Source organism: Triturus cristatus, chromosome 6 (genome assembly GCF_964204655.1).
Source record: "Triturus cristatus chromosome 6, aTriCri1.1, whole genome shotgun sequence".
In the NCBI taxonomy this organism is placed as follows: domain Eukaryota; kingdom Metazoa; phylum Chordata; class Amphibia; order Caudata; family Salamandridae; genus Triturus; species Triturus cristatus.
In genome coordinates, this window is record NC_140589.1 from 440190433 (window position 1) to 440210013 (window position 19581).

The window sequence follows — 19581 nt, forward strand, 5'->3', positions numbered from 1 at the left end:
TTTCCGAGGGCGGAGGGCCACCAGGTATCATCCCAAGCTGAGGGGGTGGAGCCGAGGATAAGGACTTCTGTTTTCTCTGAGTTGAGTATCAGGCAGCTGTTATTCATCCAGGTTGTTACATCCTTCATCCCTTCTTGGAAGTTGTGCCTGGTGATGATGGATTCCTTGGTGTGGGAGAGGATGAGCTGGGTGTCATTGGCATAGGAGACAAAGTTAAGCCTGTGGTGTCTGACGATGGATGCAAGAGGGGCCATGTAGATGTTGAAGAGGATGGGGCTGAGGGAGAATCCCCGGGGTACTCCTCATCTGGTCTCTGTTGATTCTGCGAGGTAGAGCAGGAGTCTGACTCTGTGTTCTGCCTGTGAGAAATGAGCGAGTCCAGTCTAGAGCCTTTCTTCGGATGCCGGTGTCATGGAGTCTTGTGGCTAGTGTGTGGTGGGAAATGATGTTGAAGGTTGCTGATAGGTCCAGGAGGATGAGGGCTACTGTTTGGCCTTGGAGGAGGAGGGCGCTGATGTCATCAGTAGAGGCGAGGAGCGCAGTCTCGGTGCTGTGGTTGCTACAGAATCTGGATTGGGAGATGCTAGGATGTTGTTGGCTTCGATGAATTGTGCTAGCTGGGTGTTGACGTCCTTTTTGATGACCTTGGCCACGAATGGGAGCAGCAAGATGGGCCTGAAGCTCTTGAGGTCTGTCGGGTGTATGGAGGTTTTCTTCAGGAGGGGGTTGACCACAGCTTGCTTCCATTTGTTGGGGAATGTGGCGGTCTTGAGGGAACAGTTGATTGTTCGACGTAACTCGGTTGGGATGGCTGTGGCAGCCCTGTGGAAAATGTGGGATGGACAGGGGTCTGAGGGTGCTCCAGAGTGGATGCTCTTCAACGTCTTTAAAGTGTCTTCTGTCGTGAGCGGGGTCCAAGAGAGTAGGGTCTGTTGGGTGGCATCACTGGGTGTGGGGGTTGCGGCGGTGCAAAGGTCTCGGTCATCGAAGTTGTCATAAAGTGTCATGATCTTGAGGTGAAAGAAGGATCTGAGTCTGTTGCAGAGGTCTTGGGAGGGTGGGAAATCTGTTGTGTCGCTGTCGGGTTTGGCAAATTCCTGTATGATGGGAGAAGAGTTCCTTGGAGTTGTGGGCATTGGAGAGGATTCTGTCTAGGAGGAAGTTCTTCTTTGTGGATTTGATGTGTTGGTAGTGTGTTGTGGTGGCTGTTTTGTAGGCGGTGGTGATTTCAGGGGTTTTGCGGTTTCTCCATTTTATTTTAAGTCATTGGCAGGAGGGCTTGGATTCTTTGAGTGCCGTGGTAAACTAGCTTGCTTTCTTGTTGTGTCATCCTGTAACCTTCTGGAGGGGGGAAAGTATGTTGGCACAGTTGGTGACCCATCGGTGGAGGTTGCTTTGCCATGGTGTTGGCGTCTGGCATCTTTGGGTTGGAGTGCTGGTGAGGGAGAGGTGACGTGTTCTTCAGTTGCTTTGTTCCAGCTTCTGCATGGGAGGTGGCATGCGTGCTTGTGTGCGTGAGTTTTCTGAAGGAGAAATGGATGAAGTGGTGGTCCGTCCATAGCAGTTCTGCGGTGTGGCTGATGAAGACGCTGTTTCCTCCTGCAAAGACAGGGTCGAGTGTGTGTCCTGCTGTGTGAGTGGAGGCAGAGACAAGTTGCTTCAGTCCTATGTTGGTGAGGTTCTCTAGGAGACCGGTGGTGTTGGGGTCATCATGATTGTCCAGGTGGAAGTTTAGGTCTCCAAGTAGTAGGTAGTCTGTGAAGGCAAGGGCGTGGGGTGCGATGAAGTTTGCAATGATGTTGATGAAAGGAGTGCCGGGGCCAAGTGTTCTGTAGACGAGGGTTACGCGGAGCGTCGTTTTGGGGTTGGTCTGGATGTGGAAGTGGAGAGGGGGCGAGGCATTGTCCCGGTCTGTGGTTGTCATGCGGAGGGAGCTTTTGTGGATGATGTCAAAACCTCTTCCTGGGTGGGTGGGTTGTCTTTTCTCAGGATCTTGCATCTGTCGTGGGTGGCGGTTGCAATGTTGGGTTCGGAGTTGGCATTGGTCCAGGTCTCTGTGAGGAAGGCAACATTGGTGTGTGAGTGTTGAGGGGGTCCCAGATTTTATGGCGTGTCTGTGCAGGGAGCGCACGTTGAGGAAGATGCAGTTCAGTGGGTCATGTGTGCTGGCATCCGGTGGGCTGGGGGACTGCTGGGGTCTGGAGTTGAGTGAAGGTGCAGCGGCAGTGTTGGCAGGAGATCGGGCCTTAGGTGTTGCTTGGCAGTTGTTGCTAGTCTGGGGTTGAGAGCGTGTAGGTGCTGGCGTCATAACGGCAGCAGGTCAGGGGACCAGGGTCCCTGGCCCTGGTCGTGGTTAGCTCACGGACAGGTGCAGACAGGCTTGCCTCTTGCTACTATGTAACGAGGGACTTATAAAGCGCGCGGCTACTCCACAGAGTGTCCTGGCGCTATAAAGACTGCTGGACAGGCAGTGTACACAAAAGCAGGTAGGCTTAGTTCTAATGTTGGAATAGCCAGCTTTTGAGTTTTTTCCTAAAGACAAGGAGATCCTGCACATGTCTAAGAGAAAGTGGCAAGCTGTTACATAGCTGGGATGCCACTATTTGAAAGGAGTAACCACCCATACGGGAGTGGAAAAACCTTGGGATGGTCGACAAGTGCTGTGCAAAAGACCTCAGGGTCCGTTGTGGGGCATAGCGCTGAATCCTTTTCCTGAGACGTGGAGGGCCTTAATGGCCAAGACTAGAGCTTTAATATTTTAAAATGGATCCTCTTCCGGACCGGTAGCCAGTGCAATGATCTCAAGTAGGGGGTCATATGCGCCCTGGGGCCCACCATAAGAATAGCCCTGGCCACCGCATTCTGGAACACCTGCAGGCGACCTAGTAGATAATCAGGTAGGCCCAAGTACAGGACATTGACGTAGTCCAGCCTTGATACAATCAGGGCCTGGACTACCATCTTCCTGTGTGGGACCAGAAGCAGGGGAAGAATGTTCTTTAGCATTTTCAATAGTTCAAAACAGGTGACGGCCACAGTTTGATTCTGAGCCTTCATGGACATGTCAGCGTCCAGCTTAACCCCAAGGCTTTTCACGGTGGTTACTGAGGTTGCAGGGGGGGACATATCCAGTGGCCTTCATTGGTGCCAGGCCTCGCACAGATTGGGTCCGAAGAAAATGATCTCTGGCTTCTCCTGATTGCATTTCAGTTGGGTACGCCTAATCCAAGAGAACACATCCGTCAGGCAGGCGTTTATCCCACTGCCTCTAAACACGGTTCCCTTATCGCAGGTGAACAGCAGTTGCATGTCATCTGTGTAGGATACTATTTTAGCGGCATGTTCCTCTGCTAGGTTCGCAAGGGGGGGCATATATACATTAAAAAGAGTCGGATTCAAAATCGAGCCCTGTGGGACTCCTACTTTCATGGGGGAATGGGGGCCAAGAACGGAGGAGACCACATTGTTTGATGATGGCCACTTAAAAAGGAGGTGAACCATCTGAGTACCGTGCCACCAATACCGCAGTCCTGAAGTCTTTGCAGGAGTCTATCATAGGGCACGGTATCAAAGGCCGCGGATAGTTCCAATAATACCAGTACCGCATTGCCACCTCTATCGAGTGTTGTTTTAATAGATTCAGAGACTTCAAGTAAGGCCTTTTCAGTACTGAAGTTTGCTCTGAAACCTGACTGACTCAGATGCAGTAAATGGTTGGCCTCCACATATTCCGTGGTGAATGTATTTGCATATTTCTCCAATACCTTAGAAAAGAAAGGCAGCAGGGATATTTGCCGGCAAAAACTGGCTTCCAGTGGATCTGCCGAAGGTTTCTTTAAGAGCGGGAGAATTTTTGCGTGTTTCCAGCTCTCAGGCATTAGCCACTCTGACAGGGAGGTGTTCAGAACCAAGTTAATGGCTGGGTTAATCACCTCAGCAATGGATGCCAGTATTTTCTCTAGACAAGTGTCGGAGGGTGAACCGGATTTAAGAGCTTTGCCTCTGCTTTTGCCCCTGTCACTCCTTCGGCCTGCCAGTGGCGTGCCTGCTGGGCGCATCCACTGCGTAGCTGTGCAGCGTCCTCCATTAAGTACGGGGAGGAGGGAGGGTGGTCAGCTGGGAGGTGGAAGTGACATGCTGGGGTGGAGAGGCCACAGGGGCAGCAGCGGTGGGGAGCGCAGAAAAAAAAGATCAGAATAGAAAGAGGGGGCAAAAGAGAAAAAGGGAGAGCAAAAAGAGAAAAACTTAAACAGAAAGAACAAACAGAAACAGCAAAACAGAAAGAGAAAAACAGAAAGAGCAAACCCGAAAGGGCAAAACAGAAAGAGCAAAAAGAGAAAAACTGGCACAGAGGACACAGAACAGAGCGGAACAGCAGAGTGCTCTTCCACTACACCACCAGGGTTGAGGTGTAGGCAGGACCCTACCTGTGTCGAACACCTAAGTGTGCCCTATCTTAGTAGATAGGGCACATTTCTGTTCTCTCCATTTCATTCTATGCAGCAGAGCAACTTTGCTTGTAGTCCTGATTTCAGGAAACATTCGAATATATGTCTGTGATGTCTAAGAGCTTGCGATAACATGTCTACATTCCTTGTACATCAAACCTACAGCATTACCATATCCCTCATAATCCTTATTTTGAAAGTATTGGGAAGCTTTTTCTGCATATTCAAAAAACTTATCCCCAAGAATCAGAAAAATGTCAGTAATCATCAAGACCTAGATCTTCATTTTAAGTAATAGTCAATAATCAAACAAACAGAAACTTAAGGCATGTTCTTGTACCATTTTATTTTACTGATCCAACCTATTTTAGGCTTTACAGAATTTTTCTTTCTCTTACTGTCTTAGCTAGTCACCATACCTGGATTTCTTTTACAATTCCAAAACCAGCTCAACTAATATAACTGCTGAAAATTCGAAAAATGCCTGAAAAATGATGTATATTACAATACTGATCCTTAGATGTTAACATATTTACAAAGGTTTGCTGAATTACTGATGCAGCATTAAATCATTACTCTCAGTACATGCTGTGCTTGATGTGGTCTTCAAGTATTTAATTCTGATAAAGGTTATTTCAAGTTGAATGTATAGCATGTATGTATTTTCCTTTAGCATCACATCTATTTATCACTTTTCTAGGAATCACAAATTATGAAAGAAATTATGGATAATGGACCAGTGCAAGGTTAGTACTCTTAATGGCTACCAGACATGTGAAAACCCCTGCTCCCAATTGTTTAATCCATTGAAAACTGAACTTCTCTGCTTCTATGTCTCACTCAACACTTTGACTTTAGCCCATCACCAGAGATTCAGGATCTTTGCTTAACTCCATTATGAGCATGTGATCATTCATCACCTTCATCACCTCAGTAGTTTGATTTCAACTACTTAAGAAAAATGCAACACACGTTATCACATTGGCAATCTCTAACTTGCAGAACAGGTCACACACCTTAAGATGCATGCAACACTGGAGCTGGGTGTCAGTCAAGTACAGGTTCAGTGCAAGACTAATCTACAGATCAATCTTTAGCCCAGTTCTTTACTACCCCTAATTTGCATCACGTTAGTCCACTTCCCACTGTTTATTAACAGCCAGTTAGAACAGCATCCTCCAATGCAAGATCCCCTTATGCTACGTCATAGTTCTCATCTATTCTGCTAATTGGACCTCTTCCTAGGAACTCTTTCTCAAATCATATCATTGCCATTCCCTCATCAATGACATTCAAATATGTTTCTTAAATCCTTTCAGAAGATGAAGTTATTTAGACACCAATTCAAGTCCTTGGTGCATGACTGTGGTGCATGACTTTCATTACATCTTTACTTATAGTGTGCATATGCGGTTACTTGAGTCCTAGTGCATGGTCATTGCTGCATAGCTGTTGACACTAGTGTTTTGTTCATGTAAACCTATCAGAAAGGCATTACATTCTGATAAGACATCTAGGTTCAAAGTTTCAGGAGGTAATGCGCCCCAGTTGTAATAACTGGGGTTGTCCATTTATGGTGTCCTGGGGCCCTTCAACTGCGGGCTCCCAAATTAGGAACCAGTTACTCCTTTTAGCACTTAACTCTCAGGATAGCGAGACATCACCATCCATAACTTGCTCAGGGCAGGTGTGGTGAGCTAGAGACTCTGTGCACAGCAATGCAACAAAGAGCAATTAATACATCAGTGTCAGTCAGCACTTTATTTTTAAAAACAAAAAAAACTGTAAATGACACAAACCTAAAAGCAGAAGTTTATATCTAATGTAGTAGTAGTATTAAGGCACCAAATCATTAACTTTCAAAGCAGTACTTTGTGACTTTGACTGTACCTGAACCATATGACAACCTGTTGTGATCAGTATAACTACATGGTTTTGTAAAATATCCAGACATACCAAAATAAGATAGTTATCAGTGTAAGAGCTCCTTTGCAGGAATTCAATATGTTGCTGTCTTCTTAGTTCCAGGATTTTTCTTTGTTTCTCATTCTTTTTATCCCTGTATCTGTTTCCAGAATCATACTAGCACATATACTTGTATGCCTTGTATGTTTAAGAAACCAGAATAGTCCACAAATTCAGAACATGCTTCATGATATAATTATTGATATCAATTCCCCAAAATGCCATCAATAGCATTTGTGGCAATACATACCCAGTGACATCACTACATTGGTCACTTGTTCCTGCCTTAAAACCCCAACAGCACCATACGTGCAACTTAGGTGCTAACCTAGGGTCAAGTCCTGGAAATTATTGGAAGTAAACAGTGCTTTAAATCCTCTGGATATTTTTGGTTATTGTTAATTCCTCTATGACCCCCTGAGACAAGGAGCGGTAAAGGCAGTGCCAGGGTTACCAGACAACAAGCCTGGGGAGGCAGCTACTACCTCCTGATTAGTTCTTAATATTGTACATGGATGAAATGGAGTATTATGATTTTAAGAATAGTATGAAATGGTATGGTTTCCAATACACACCATAAGCATTGATCTACTTGATTTTCACCTGTTGTGCTGAAGATGGTAACATACATCTGTGCATAATCGGGACAAATGATGGTACAATGTTTTTAAAGCACATGTATCCCTTAAAGAAAGAATGGCATGACATTTAGCGTGAATAAAGGCAAAGCCAAGATCTCACCCTTACCAGAATCTCAGCACTCGATCATGAAGAACTTGACGCCCATGTCACAGTAAAGGAGGTGAAAAAGACCATCCATGCTCTAACCCAGAATAAAACGCCAGGTATGGACAGACTGCCGCTGGAATAATATTACCGCTTCCCGGTCCATCTGGCCCCAAACTTGCAGACACATATAAGGAAGCCCTTGACACAGGGCAGCTCCCACCATCTCTTCAGGAATCCCTCATCTCTTTCCTGCTGAAGATAGGTAGAAACTCCACCCACCTGTCTTCCTACCAGCCCATACCCATTGTGGGAGCTAATTATAAAATAATGTGCAAGATACTAGCAGATCGCTACATCCAGATAATGCGCAGTATCATACACCAAGATCAGAATGGGTTCATCCACGTCCACAGTACTTCCAATAATTTGCGACGATTCTTCCATGTAATGGACCAGATGTGTTGAAATTCCCCCATGCTACGAGTTTAATACAAGTCCTAGAGAAGGCATTTGACATGTTGTCTTGGGACTACTTTTTCCAGGTCCTGGCCAAGCTGTGCATTGGTGAGCATCACCTTGCATGCACAAAGTTGTTTTATACTGACCCAATATCCAGAGGGCAACTCGGCAGCCTCTTTTCTGTCCCTTTCCCAATATTGTGCGACACCCGTCAGTGTTGCCCTGTCTCCCCCATCCGGTTTGCCATCACCATTTAACATGCAGCCATCCACCTTAGAGCAGAGGAAGAACAATGGGACACCTGGCTAGTTGGGACAACCCATGCAGTGTCGCTCTAAGCTGATGATCTGTTGTTGTACCTATTTAACATTAATATTGGTGCTGGACAGAAACACACAACCCTTCAAGAGTTTGAGGCAGCAACAGGCTGCGTGTGAACTGGACAAAGTCTCATGTCTTCCCCCTCTGCCATGATGAACCGCCACAAGAACTCTGACTAGGCTGCACCCTGTTGGCTGGGGCAGTAAACGGTGCGATATCTCAGAATCTAGTTATACCACTCACAGAATGTCCTCTTTGAGGGCAATCTGAAATGGGCCATCAGAGCCCTCAAATCTCGATTAAGTTCTGGAAAGGGCTACCCCTGGCCATCATGGCTAAAATTGTCCTCTCCAAAATGGTAATCCTCCCCCTCTTACTATACTATTTCGTCAATGTACCGGTAGCTCACCCAAGTCATTCTTCCATGAGAAATCAAAGTACCAAAGCACTCCCAATAACAATCAACCTAGAGTGTTTCTACCCTTCATATTATTTTATGCTTTCCTCAATTAGAAGACAAAAGCCAGATGTTTGTTGAACAAAGCTTGTATTTGAATTAGGAAAAATAAGCTGGCACGAGTTACATCACACAGGTGACTTCTTCAAGGCTGTAATCACATTTTTACAAGTATATCAGTAAATAACATATTTAGTGTATATATATATATATTTCTTAAATTTTATATACATTGATTGTGTATTTAGCATTGTATCGTGGCCAAACTCAAGGAAGGAAAAGAAACCTTAGCCGTGTCCACATGCGAAGAGTGATTTTGTATTATTTCATGCTATCCATTTACATTATATAGAAACTATGTGCAAAGCATTAGAAAGGCAGCTGTGAGCAGTGTAAAGGTGAGTACTTGTTGTGCACACCCTTGTTAAGGGTGAAAAGAGAAGAGACAGATTGTCACCAAGCTAATAGTGTATGTGATCATCCAAGTGGTAAACCTAGAACCTGCACCAAAGAATAGAGAGAGAAAGATCAAACTCAATGGTTCATTTGTCCTTTAACTGACCTAAAATATTGGTTGGGTAGTCAAAATCCTGTAAGATGACGGATATAAGTCAAGATGTGTTGTTAACCGCTAAAGACTGATAATAAGAGAAAACGTAGTGCGGTTAGTCATCTGTTAATTACAGTAAATGGGAGAGACATATTCATCATGTGTATCTCTGATATCAGACTTACAGTTATAGTTAAAGTACGATTATGTAGTCTGAGTGTAACAAAACTGTCCCGATATCCAAATTTATATCCTTAGTGCTGAGGTGTGGATCCCGGATGGTCAATCAACCAGAGAGAAAGTTATCCTAAAGAGATGTGATAATGTTATAAGAAATTCTTCCATTCAATTGTCGTCTGTCAATTCCAGTAAATTGGGAGAGACATATTAGTTATGTGTGTCAGTGACAAATGACTTACAGTCATAGGTAATGTTGGATTGTATATTCTAAGTTTAAGAAAAGCATCCAGCTGTCCAAATTGTATATCCTTAGTACTGAGAAGTGGATCACAGATGGTCTATCCTCCAGTGAGAAAGGTATTCTAAAGGGAAGTGATAATGTAATTATTCTCTTCAATGTAAATTGTATAGAACAGGTAGTATCTTGTGTTAATGAAGGAAGTGAAAGTGCAACATTCCCACCTGGGGAAACAGATTTCATCCTTCTGTTGTAGATCGTTACTGGTTAATGAAAACATGGAGAGCCATAATAATCTCCTGCATCTGATGGAAAGAACCATATATCAGACAAAGGAAGTTGGTAATATTTGTCACGCACTTGCCGAGGCACACTCAATGATTTCTAAACCAGTGAAGCTGGATTCCACTGTTTATTCGCGTACATCAATTGGAGTCCACAAGTTGCTTCAGGATTTTCTTTCCATACTTCTTTATTTTACTTTTAGAAACAAAGTATAAGTACAAAACAGCCGACACGTGTTTCGTCCAAACAGACTTTCCAAAGGCTGCAAACAACACATGAACATACAATAACAATCCATTAAAAACAACATACATTTTTTGACAATTTCAATAAGCTCATGTTAACTAATTCTTATTGCAATCATCAACTAAAACTGGCATCAAACCAATTGAAATATCATATTTCTCAATAAAAGTCCTCCTACTTGACATTTTATAAAATTAAATGCATTACCACAAACACACATTCTTATAACAACCAAGTTCCGTGTTATTCGGACTAGCAAAATTGTAACCACCACCAAGGACCAAGTATCTAGTGTGATATATAAACAGAAACTACCACCAGAGGCTACATGCAGAAAAGAATGTTACCTGTAACTACTCTATCTCACCTAATAAATATCGATGAGTCCAATCGTTTAATCCATGGTCGGTCGAATGAATAAAAAAAAAAACAACCGAGTAGTATGTTTCCCTCGATTAATCACTAATTTTGAACACCACGGATCATACAGCTTCCGTTTCGGTAATCACTGTCTCCAGATCATGATAAACCTATACATAATTGATATATATGTTACTGACAATTGTCCCAGTAATACTGCTGTTGTATGAATTGAATAGTATTTCTAGATGGAAGAAACATTTACTGTCTCCAATAACTGCTTGCACTTATAGTATGTAGAAAGATGGGCAATGGACAGAAACGAACGTAATGTTTCATAATCCGGGTGCTTCACTATTATTTAGCTGACACCATGTTTCTAATTGCATCCTCAAATATAATCATCCCAGTTTGTATCAGTCCCCAGCGTGAGGGAAATATTAATGAAACAAGTCGCCATCGGCATTACGGAAAGCAACAAAGAGAAAAAATAGGCAATGAACATAAACACACGTAAAACTTCATATTTAAGGTGCTTCTCAATTATTTAACTGACACCATGTTTCAAATCATATCCTCAAATATAGTTATCCCAGTTTGTGTCAGTCTTGAGTATAAGGGAAATGTTTATTTTAGAACAAGTCATGATCGGCATTACGGAAAGCGGAGAAAGAAAATAAAAAAACGGAGAAAGAAAATAAAAAAACGCAAAATAGTCCTCCCGCCATGTTCCGATGCCCCATCGAAAGACAGACAACAGTTGGCAAAGTACGAGTAATATATTTACTCAGTCTTATCACGTACCTTTCCATGAGTTTTCGTCGCAAATTTAGATGAAGAGTTAAAGTGTGACTCTTTTCACTCGGCTCATGTTATAGCAAATGAGCTCGCGTAATAAAAGTGGACTGGAAAGAGAAGTAGCTCAGTTCTTTAAGCGCCATATTTGAATAGTAAAAAATGCAAGTAGGAGACATGTTTTAAAGTCACAAGAACTGGACTATATATTCATAATCCAAATAAGTGGGAAAGCTTATCACATAAGGCAAAAATAAGATGCCTCAAGGAGTAGAACAAAACATCGTCCATTGTAGCACACTTCCCTACGTTTTCTGAAGACCAAAGCTGGTGGTCCTAATATTTTAATTGGGGATCATATATTAAAGTCCCAGTTATTTTCTACCAAGTCTATGACGCTGAGGCATATATCCTCATAAAGTTTTTCTTAATAACATAGATAAAGAAATAGAGTCAAGGAAAAGATAGAAACAGCCCATACACCATAGCTAAAACTCTATATCTTTGTAACAACTTGAGTGTTTTTTTGTGTTTTCCAATGTTCACAAAGTATTCCAACATTATATATCTGCACAAAAAGCAGAACAGAAGAAAAGAAATCCTTTGTTGTCCAAGCCAATTCATATGATTTTGAAACACTATCTTGCTATTTTACAGTTGGCAGGGCAGCATCAAACTTTATTAACCCCTTCGCTGCTGCGGACATTCCGCTGCAGCGCTGGGGGGGGCAGGGGGGCAGCGCGGCGGGCCTGTGCTCATGACGGAGCCGCTCCGTCATGAGCCACAGTTGAGCTGTGCTCATGACGGAACGGTTCCGTCATGACTCCGCCCATTTGCGTTGTCGCCCCGCACAGGCGGGGAAACAGCGCCGCGCAGGCGGAGCGGCCGCCGGCAGGATTGTCATGACGGAACCGTTCCGTCATGAGCACACGACAACCGTGGCTCATGACGGAACGGTTCCGTCATGAGCAGGGAAGGGGTTAAACAGAAACATTTTACAAATGTACATTTCCATGTCGCCCCTTTTTCCAGATTTCATTAGACCTAACCTATAAAAAGGTATGGCGTTCCCTGTCTAAATTGAGACCCAAATCCGCTGCTCTTAATTTAATTAGCCATTTGTTTTCCAGCTGTCTTAGGTGTAAAGTCTTGTTTCCACCTCTGTTGGACATTTTTAGGCTCTCAATTCATGGAAGGCAATGTTTATTTTGCCCTCTGTCATATGTTGATCATTATAGTGTACAGCCAATGGGTACTCCAGATTTTTATTTCTTATAGCTTGAACGTGTTCTTGAATGCGTTCTTTTAAGGGGCGTATGGTGCTGCCTATATATATCATACCACAGCAGCATTCAATGCAATATGCCACATATTTTGAATTACAGGTAATACATTCATTATTTTATATGTTTTATGTTTATTATATTTAAATACAGTTAATTTGTTTTTTGCTAAGTGACAGACACTACATTGTCCGCATCTATGAAAACCAATTGGTGGTGTGGGCATTCAAGTATTGGTAAGCTTAGGTCTTAAATAGCTGTAGCACAGCATATGTTTAAGTGTTTTCCCCCTGCTGTGTATGATGTTTGGCTTAGCTGTATTTACTTTATTTAAAGTGGCATCCATTCTAAGTATATGCCAATGTTTATTCATAATCCGAAAGAGATCCGAACTGGCTGCACTGTAGGGAACCACCAAAGCAAGTTTATTTCTTCGGTCTTTTCTATTTGTTTTCTGTGTCTGTTGTGTGTCACGTAGCAAGTCAGATCATTTTACCTTGCAAGTTTTTTTTTTGGCCGAGGCCAGAGTCTGTCCCGAGTAGCCTCTATTCATAAATATCCTTTCTAGATTCTCAAGTTCAAGTTCAAAATCATAGTCTGTACTGCAGTTACGTCTTATTCTGATCATTTCCCCATATGGGATTGATCTGATCTGCATTTGGGGATGGGCACTGGTTGCATGCAGAACAGAATTGCATGCTGTTTCTTTACGAAATACCTTGAATCTAATGTTCTGTCCTGCCACATATAATGTTGTGTCCAAATAGTCAATACTTTTGTTGTTTGACTGATATGTGAAATGTACATTGAAAATGTTGTCATTTAGAAAATTGATGAAGCTAATCAAATCTTCCTCTGTGCCTGACCAGAAAAGAAGCACATTGTCTATATATCTAGTCCACAGAATAATGTGTTCAGTGTAGACGGTTGGACAATGTCTCCAAACATGGATCCTCTCATATAGGCCCATGTAAAGATTTGCAAATGATGGCAAAAATGTTGCGCCCATTGCCACTCCTCTTGTTTGTCTGAACCATTTGCTTTCATGTAGAAAAAAGTTGTCTTCTAGGACTAAGGTTATTAAGTCGATGAGCATAATGTTGTGTTCACGTAAGTTAGCATCTCTGATGTCTAGAAAATGTTTCTCTCGGGATGCATATATATAAAGAACTCACATCCAATGTGACAAGAAGATGACCATCTGTCCACTCAAAGTCTTCCACTTTACTTAGTAAGTCCTTCGTATCCCTAAGATATGAGGGAAGATTCTGTACCAGAGGTTGTAAGAATAGATCGATGTACTCAGACAATTTTTCTGTTGGGGAGCCAATCCCAGAAATAATGGGCCTACCAGGTGGAAATGTGTTCCCCTTATGAACTTTAGGTAGAATGTAAATGCAAGCTGCTGTAGGTGTGGGGTTGAAGAGATATCTACATTCTGCTTCAGTAATCAGTCCTTGAGTGTTCCAAAGTACCAATTTATTTTCTTTGAGACTGGTTACATTACTCATAGGATTACATTTGACTGTCTCATATGCTGAGCAGTCCATCAATTGTCGATCGATCTCTGAAATGTAATCTTTCCTATTCATGATAACTACATTTCCCCCCTTATCAGCCTCTTTAATCACTACGTTTTGATTCTTAGAGATTCTGTAAAGTGCCTCCCTCTCCTCCTTGCTGATATTCTGTTTGGCCTGCTTTTGTTTATTTTGATATTCACCCTCCAGTCTATATAGTTCTTGTGTGACTTTGTGCAAAAAACATGTCAATAACATTATCCGTAGTCAAATTTGGTTAAAGCGGGACCTGAACTTTAACCCACTGTTTATGTCAACCTCCATATTAATGTCTATATCCTATAATATCTGAGTGATAGTTGGATCAGAAGTCCCACTTTGTTCTAGGGATAGGAGGAGTTGTATATTTTTCACATCATTAACCGTTACTTCACATAAGGATGAACCTCTGGATGGAATAGGTTCAATGTAACTTCTGTTGAATTTTTTTTTTTAATTAAAGATTTCTCATATATTTAAAGAGACCAATGTGATAATCTGTAAAGTTAGGTAATGAAGCAGGACAGAATCCCAAACCTTTGCTCAAAATTTTTATTTCATTTGCATCCAGCACATAGAAAGATTTATAACATTTACATTGTCATTCACACAATTAGATGGACTGGGTAATTTCTTCCCATTCATTTCTGTACTGTTTTGGGCACTGATCTTGTTGTCATCCTTTCCTTTCCTTTGACTCTCCCTCTGTCCTCTTGTCTTGCCTGTTCTTGTCTTTTTGGATTTAGATCCTGATTTTTGGGTCTCTGTCTGGTACCTTTCCTGAATCTTTCCATCTCCAATAAAAAAGAGTCGGATTGTCCTACATTGGCACTAGTAGATGGCCCTGCTGATGTATTAGACTCTTCACTCGTAAAGCTAGCAATGTTTGAAAGATCTGTCTCACTTGATACAGCCTTATTTAAAACGCCTCCCTCTGATCTGGTACTCATGATTTGTTTGTTATTGGTATTGACATTATCAAATTTACTTGCATAAGTAAATACCCTTCCATTTTTATAATCATTATCATCAGGCTTCAGTTTGCGCATTTTTTTGTCCTTTATGTATAGCTGATGATTTTGTAGTACCCCTTTTAGAATCTTCTAATTTGTATCCACTGCTTCAGGTAGGTTCCTCTGTCTAATTTCTTCCTCTAGGTCCTTGATTTCCAACAGCAATTTTTCTCTTTTGGTATTAGCATCTCTAATTAGTATTTCTATCATACCAAAGGATGAAGATGTAATCAGATGTTCCCATTCTTTCAATAAGTCAGCCCCTAAATCATCAAAAGATGGGAAAATCACCACCCTTAGTCCCCTAGGGATTTGTTTGATGTCCAAATATCTTTGTAGGATGGTGGTATCCCACCAACATGAGAGTTCCTGCTTTTTTAAGCGTTCAAGCCTTCAAATTTAATTCTGAGACCTTCCTGTGCTAAACCAACACTAGGAACATGTTTGACGCCAGCATTCATATTAAACAGTTCTTCCAAGAGATTATCTCTACTGTCATCAAAGTCAGACATATTGATAATTTTCACACTTATTGATTACATAGATAAATCACTCTGTAAAAACCTCAAATATTTAAACAAGTTGGTAATATATTTCATTATGACTTTGCGCAATTTAACATGACTTTGACATATTCCTAACCATTGTCTATGTGTACTGGATGAAACACAATTGTATTTCTGGACAACCGATTCGAACATTTCCGGTACATTGAGACTAATAGTAGACGTGGTCCGCATGACACAGGTAAGGGATTACGCGGTGGGGGATCATGGATAGATTTTGGGCTTCTTTGCAGATTTTATTTGAATGCAGCATATCGTTAGCAGTTGGGACATATTATAAATATAGCCAGGATGTCTTTGGAAAATTTCAAAATCCAGCTAATATAAATACGTATACACTGGACATTGGGCACCAAAAATAGTAAATGTTTTTGCAGATTTCTAATCTTACTAGGTACTTGATGGTTCCAAATACCGATCAGTTCATGGCTTGTCTTGGATTATTCTGCCACTGACAGACATTATTGATGGTACAGGAGGCACTCAATGTAATAAATGGAGGGAGACTATTTTATCTTTTACACCATACAAGGCGGACAGGAATTTCTTCTTGAAAATACAATTGTGTTTTTTCCGGTACACATAGACAATGGTTAGGAATATGTCAATGCCATGTTACATTATGCAACATAATAATGAAATATATTACCAACTTACTTTGCCTGATATATGGTTCTTTCCAGATGCAGTAGGCTTATTATGGCTCTCCATGTTTTCATTAGCCGGTAGCGATCTATAACAGAAGGACGAAATCTGCTTCCCCTGGTGGGAATTTTACACTTTCACTTCCTTCATTAACCCGAGATGGGACCAGTTCTATACAATTTACATTGAAGAGAATAATTATTTCTAACGTTACCACTTCCCTTTAGGATACCTTTCTCGCTGATTGTTGGACCATCCGGGATCCACTTCTCAGTACTAATGATATACAATTTGGACAGCTGGATGCTTTCCTTAAACTTAGAATATATAATTGAACATTACCCATGACTGTAAGTTGTTTGTCAGTGACACACATAACTAATATGTCTCTCCCAATTTACTGGAACTAACAGGCGGCAATTGAATGGAAGAATTTCTTATAGCATTATCACTTCTCTTTAGGATAACTTTCTTGATGGTTGATTGACCATCCGGGATGCACTCCTCAGCACTAAGGATATATATTTGGATAGCTGGACGCTTTTGCTACATTCAGACTACATAATCAAACTTTAACTATAACTGTAAGTCCGATATCAGAGATACACATGATGAATATGTCTCTCCATATACTGGAACTGACAGATGACTAACCACACTACTTTTTCTCTTATTTCAGTCTTTAGCATTTAACAACATATCTCGACTTATATTCAGCATCCTACAGGATTTTGACTACTTGACCAATATGTCGGTTAAATGACAAATGAATCCTTGAGTTTGATCTTTCTCACTCTATTCTTTGATGCAGGTTCTAGGTTTTCCACTTCGATGATCACATACACTATTAGCTTGGCAACAATCTGTCTCGTCTCCTTCCACCCTTAACAAGGGTGTGCACAGCAAGTACTCACCTTTACACTGCTTGCGGCTGCTTTTCTATTGCTTTGCACATAGTTTGTATGTTACCTAAATGGATAGCATGAACTCATACAAAATCACTCTTCGCATGGGGACACGGCTTGAGTTTGGGCACGATATAATGCTAAATGCACAATAAATGTACTTAAAATTTTAGAAATATATATACACTAAATATGTTAGCAAGTGACATACTTGTACATATGTGATTACAGCCTTGAAAAAGTAACCTGTGTGATGAAACAAGTGTCGGCTGTTTTTCCTGATTCAAATACAAGCTTCGTTTAACAAACATCTGGCTCTTGTCTTCTAATTGAGGAAACTATGAAATAATATGAAGGGTGGAAACACTCTAGGTTGATTGTTATTGGGAGTGCTTAGGTACTTTGATTTCTCATATTATCACAGAGGTATTTGCCAATGTGTAGCATGCATTTAGGGTAATATGATGCATCTGTACCGTGTGGCACCACATTAAGAATTCCTTTGGAGTCCTATCTACAAATACAGTGGCACATGACAAAAGAGATGCGATCGACAAAGCCATCACTAGCCTTTCTAGTCATTCTTCCATAAGTCGGACCCCATGCTGGGAGAGGTCATATGGGATGACAATCGACCTCGAATAGCTCTTGGTAAACTCCAACTACCAGTGTGAAAAGGCGAGTTGGAAGTTCCCTCCTTTGAATCGTATTCCTTGGTGATCCAACTCCAGTAGGTGTCACACTGGTTGGCAGGCAGCAACTTATATGAAACCTGTGCTGGCAATGAGCCTTTACTGTTAGGTGTCCTCCTCCAACTCCTGCTGACTTCATTTAAAATTCATCACTCGTCATCATTACATGTCAAGGTAGTTCACAGACATCTAACTCGGATCTTCCACCTTACACATCATGCCCTGCCATATGCTTCTGTGATCCCTCTATGAGGCCTGTCATGATTTCCTAGGACCTTCACTTTAAAGGACTTACTGGCACATGCATCAACGTAGGCTTTTGCGATTCCTTAATTGCGATTATTAAGGAATCGCAATTAAGGAATTGCAAAAGCCTATGCATGTAGGAATCACTATAAACATAGCGATTCCTACACATTCCTTAATTGCGAGTCGCAAATTGCGAGTCGCAATTAAGGAATGCCGTCCCATTCATTCCTATGGGCCTCCAGGCCCATAGGAATGAATTGGAGATTGCATGAGCAATTTGCGAGTATCAGTAGGTACTCGCAAATAGCTCATGCAATTTCAAGGGTGCAAGGGTGTCAAAATGACACCCTTTTGCACCCCTGAAATTGATCTGTGCACATATGTTGCACACACACATGCCCTAAGGGCATGTGTGTGAGCAACATGAAACTTTGAAAAATGCACAAAAGGGAATTTTTCAAAGCTTTTGGAAATTACCATGAAGTTCAACTTCATGGTAATTTGCTCCCCCTATTAGCGAAATTGCTAATCTTTTTACTTTAATGCATTGCATTTAAGGAATCTCAATTTGGGATTCCTTAAATGCAATCGCAATTTAAGTAATCGCAATTTAGAGATTCCTTAAATTGCGATTTTTGCATTTGGCATGATGCATCCCAAATGCAAAAATACTGGTCGCAAAGGGGCAGATTCTGAGAATCTGCCTGGTATCGCTTATTTTGAGATGCAAAATGTCTTACCAGTTCTCATTGGGAACCTCAGTTTCCCTTGAGAAGCAGGGATTTGCTGTACTTGGATTCTGTGATTATTTACCATTTCTCCTACCTTCCCGCCATCACTGGGGATTGGACTATCAGTGGTGAGCCATTTGTCACTTTTTCCCTACTGCCCTGCATGTTGCACTTTTTCCTAGACCCCTGAGGCTGGAGAGGAGGGGCAGCGGGCACCTGTAAAGGCCAGTGGAGGTCCCGCGGAGCGGGTGAAGCACTTGTCACTTTTTCCCTACTACCCTGCATGTTGCACTTTTGCCTGGACCCCTGAGGCTGGAGAGGAGGGGCTGAAGACGCCTGTAAAGGCAAACAAAGGTCCCGCGGAGCGGGTGAAGCCCTTGTCACTTTTTCCCTACTGCCCTGCACGTTGCACTTTTGCCTGGACCCCTGAGTCTGAAAAGGAGGGGCTGCAGATGCCTGTAAAGGCCAGCGGAGGTCATGCTGTGCGGGACGGTCGCGTGGACTGTCCGAGCGCAGCCTGGGCAAAGACCGGGCCAAAACAGGCCCGTCTTAGCCCGTCAGAAACCGAAGGAGGCGGGGCGGGGCCACGGTATTGACATTTTAAATACTTATATATGTATTAGAGTTGTGATTAATCGCTTGAACTGTGGGACTAAGGCACGAGGAGACAAAGTTGCAAAACTGTATAATTAGTTCTGGACTTGTACTGTAAGGGGTTTATAACATGAACAAACGAAAGCTGTTAAAAGGGCAGGGGGTTGCGGGGACGTTAGACGATTTTTTATCAAGGGCGGTATCTGTCCTGATAAATTAAATTGCCATAACTTACCGTAGGCTGTCACTTGAGCCCCTACCCGCTCCGATTCAAAACTCCATGTCTGCCCCTATTACAAATACTAAGAGCT

General features: G+C 42.1%; 1 protein-coding gene across 2 annotated transcripts in view; it reads left to right on the forward strand.

Annotated features, from left to right (window-relative positions):
- The window catches only part of TINAG (tubulointerstitial nephritis antigen), an 806666-nt gene that overhangs the window by 714255 nt on the left and 72830 nt on the right, over positions 1 to 19581 (forward strand). The window contains exon 8 of one of the 2 annotated variants that reach the window (XM_085610863.1): positions 5149 to 5194. The exons of the other annotated variant lie outside the window; for it this stretch is intronic. Within the exon in view, the coding sequence (XP_085466989.1) occupies positions 5149 to 5194 (46 nt within the window). The remainder of the gene's footprint in view (positions 1 to 5148; positions 5195 to 19581) is intronic. 2 annotated transcript variants of the gene reach the window in all.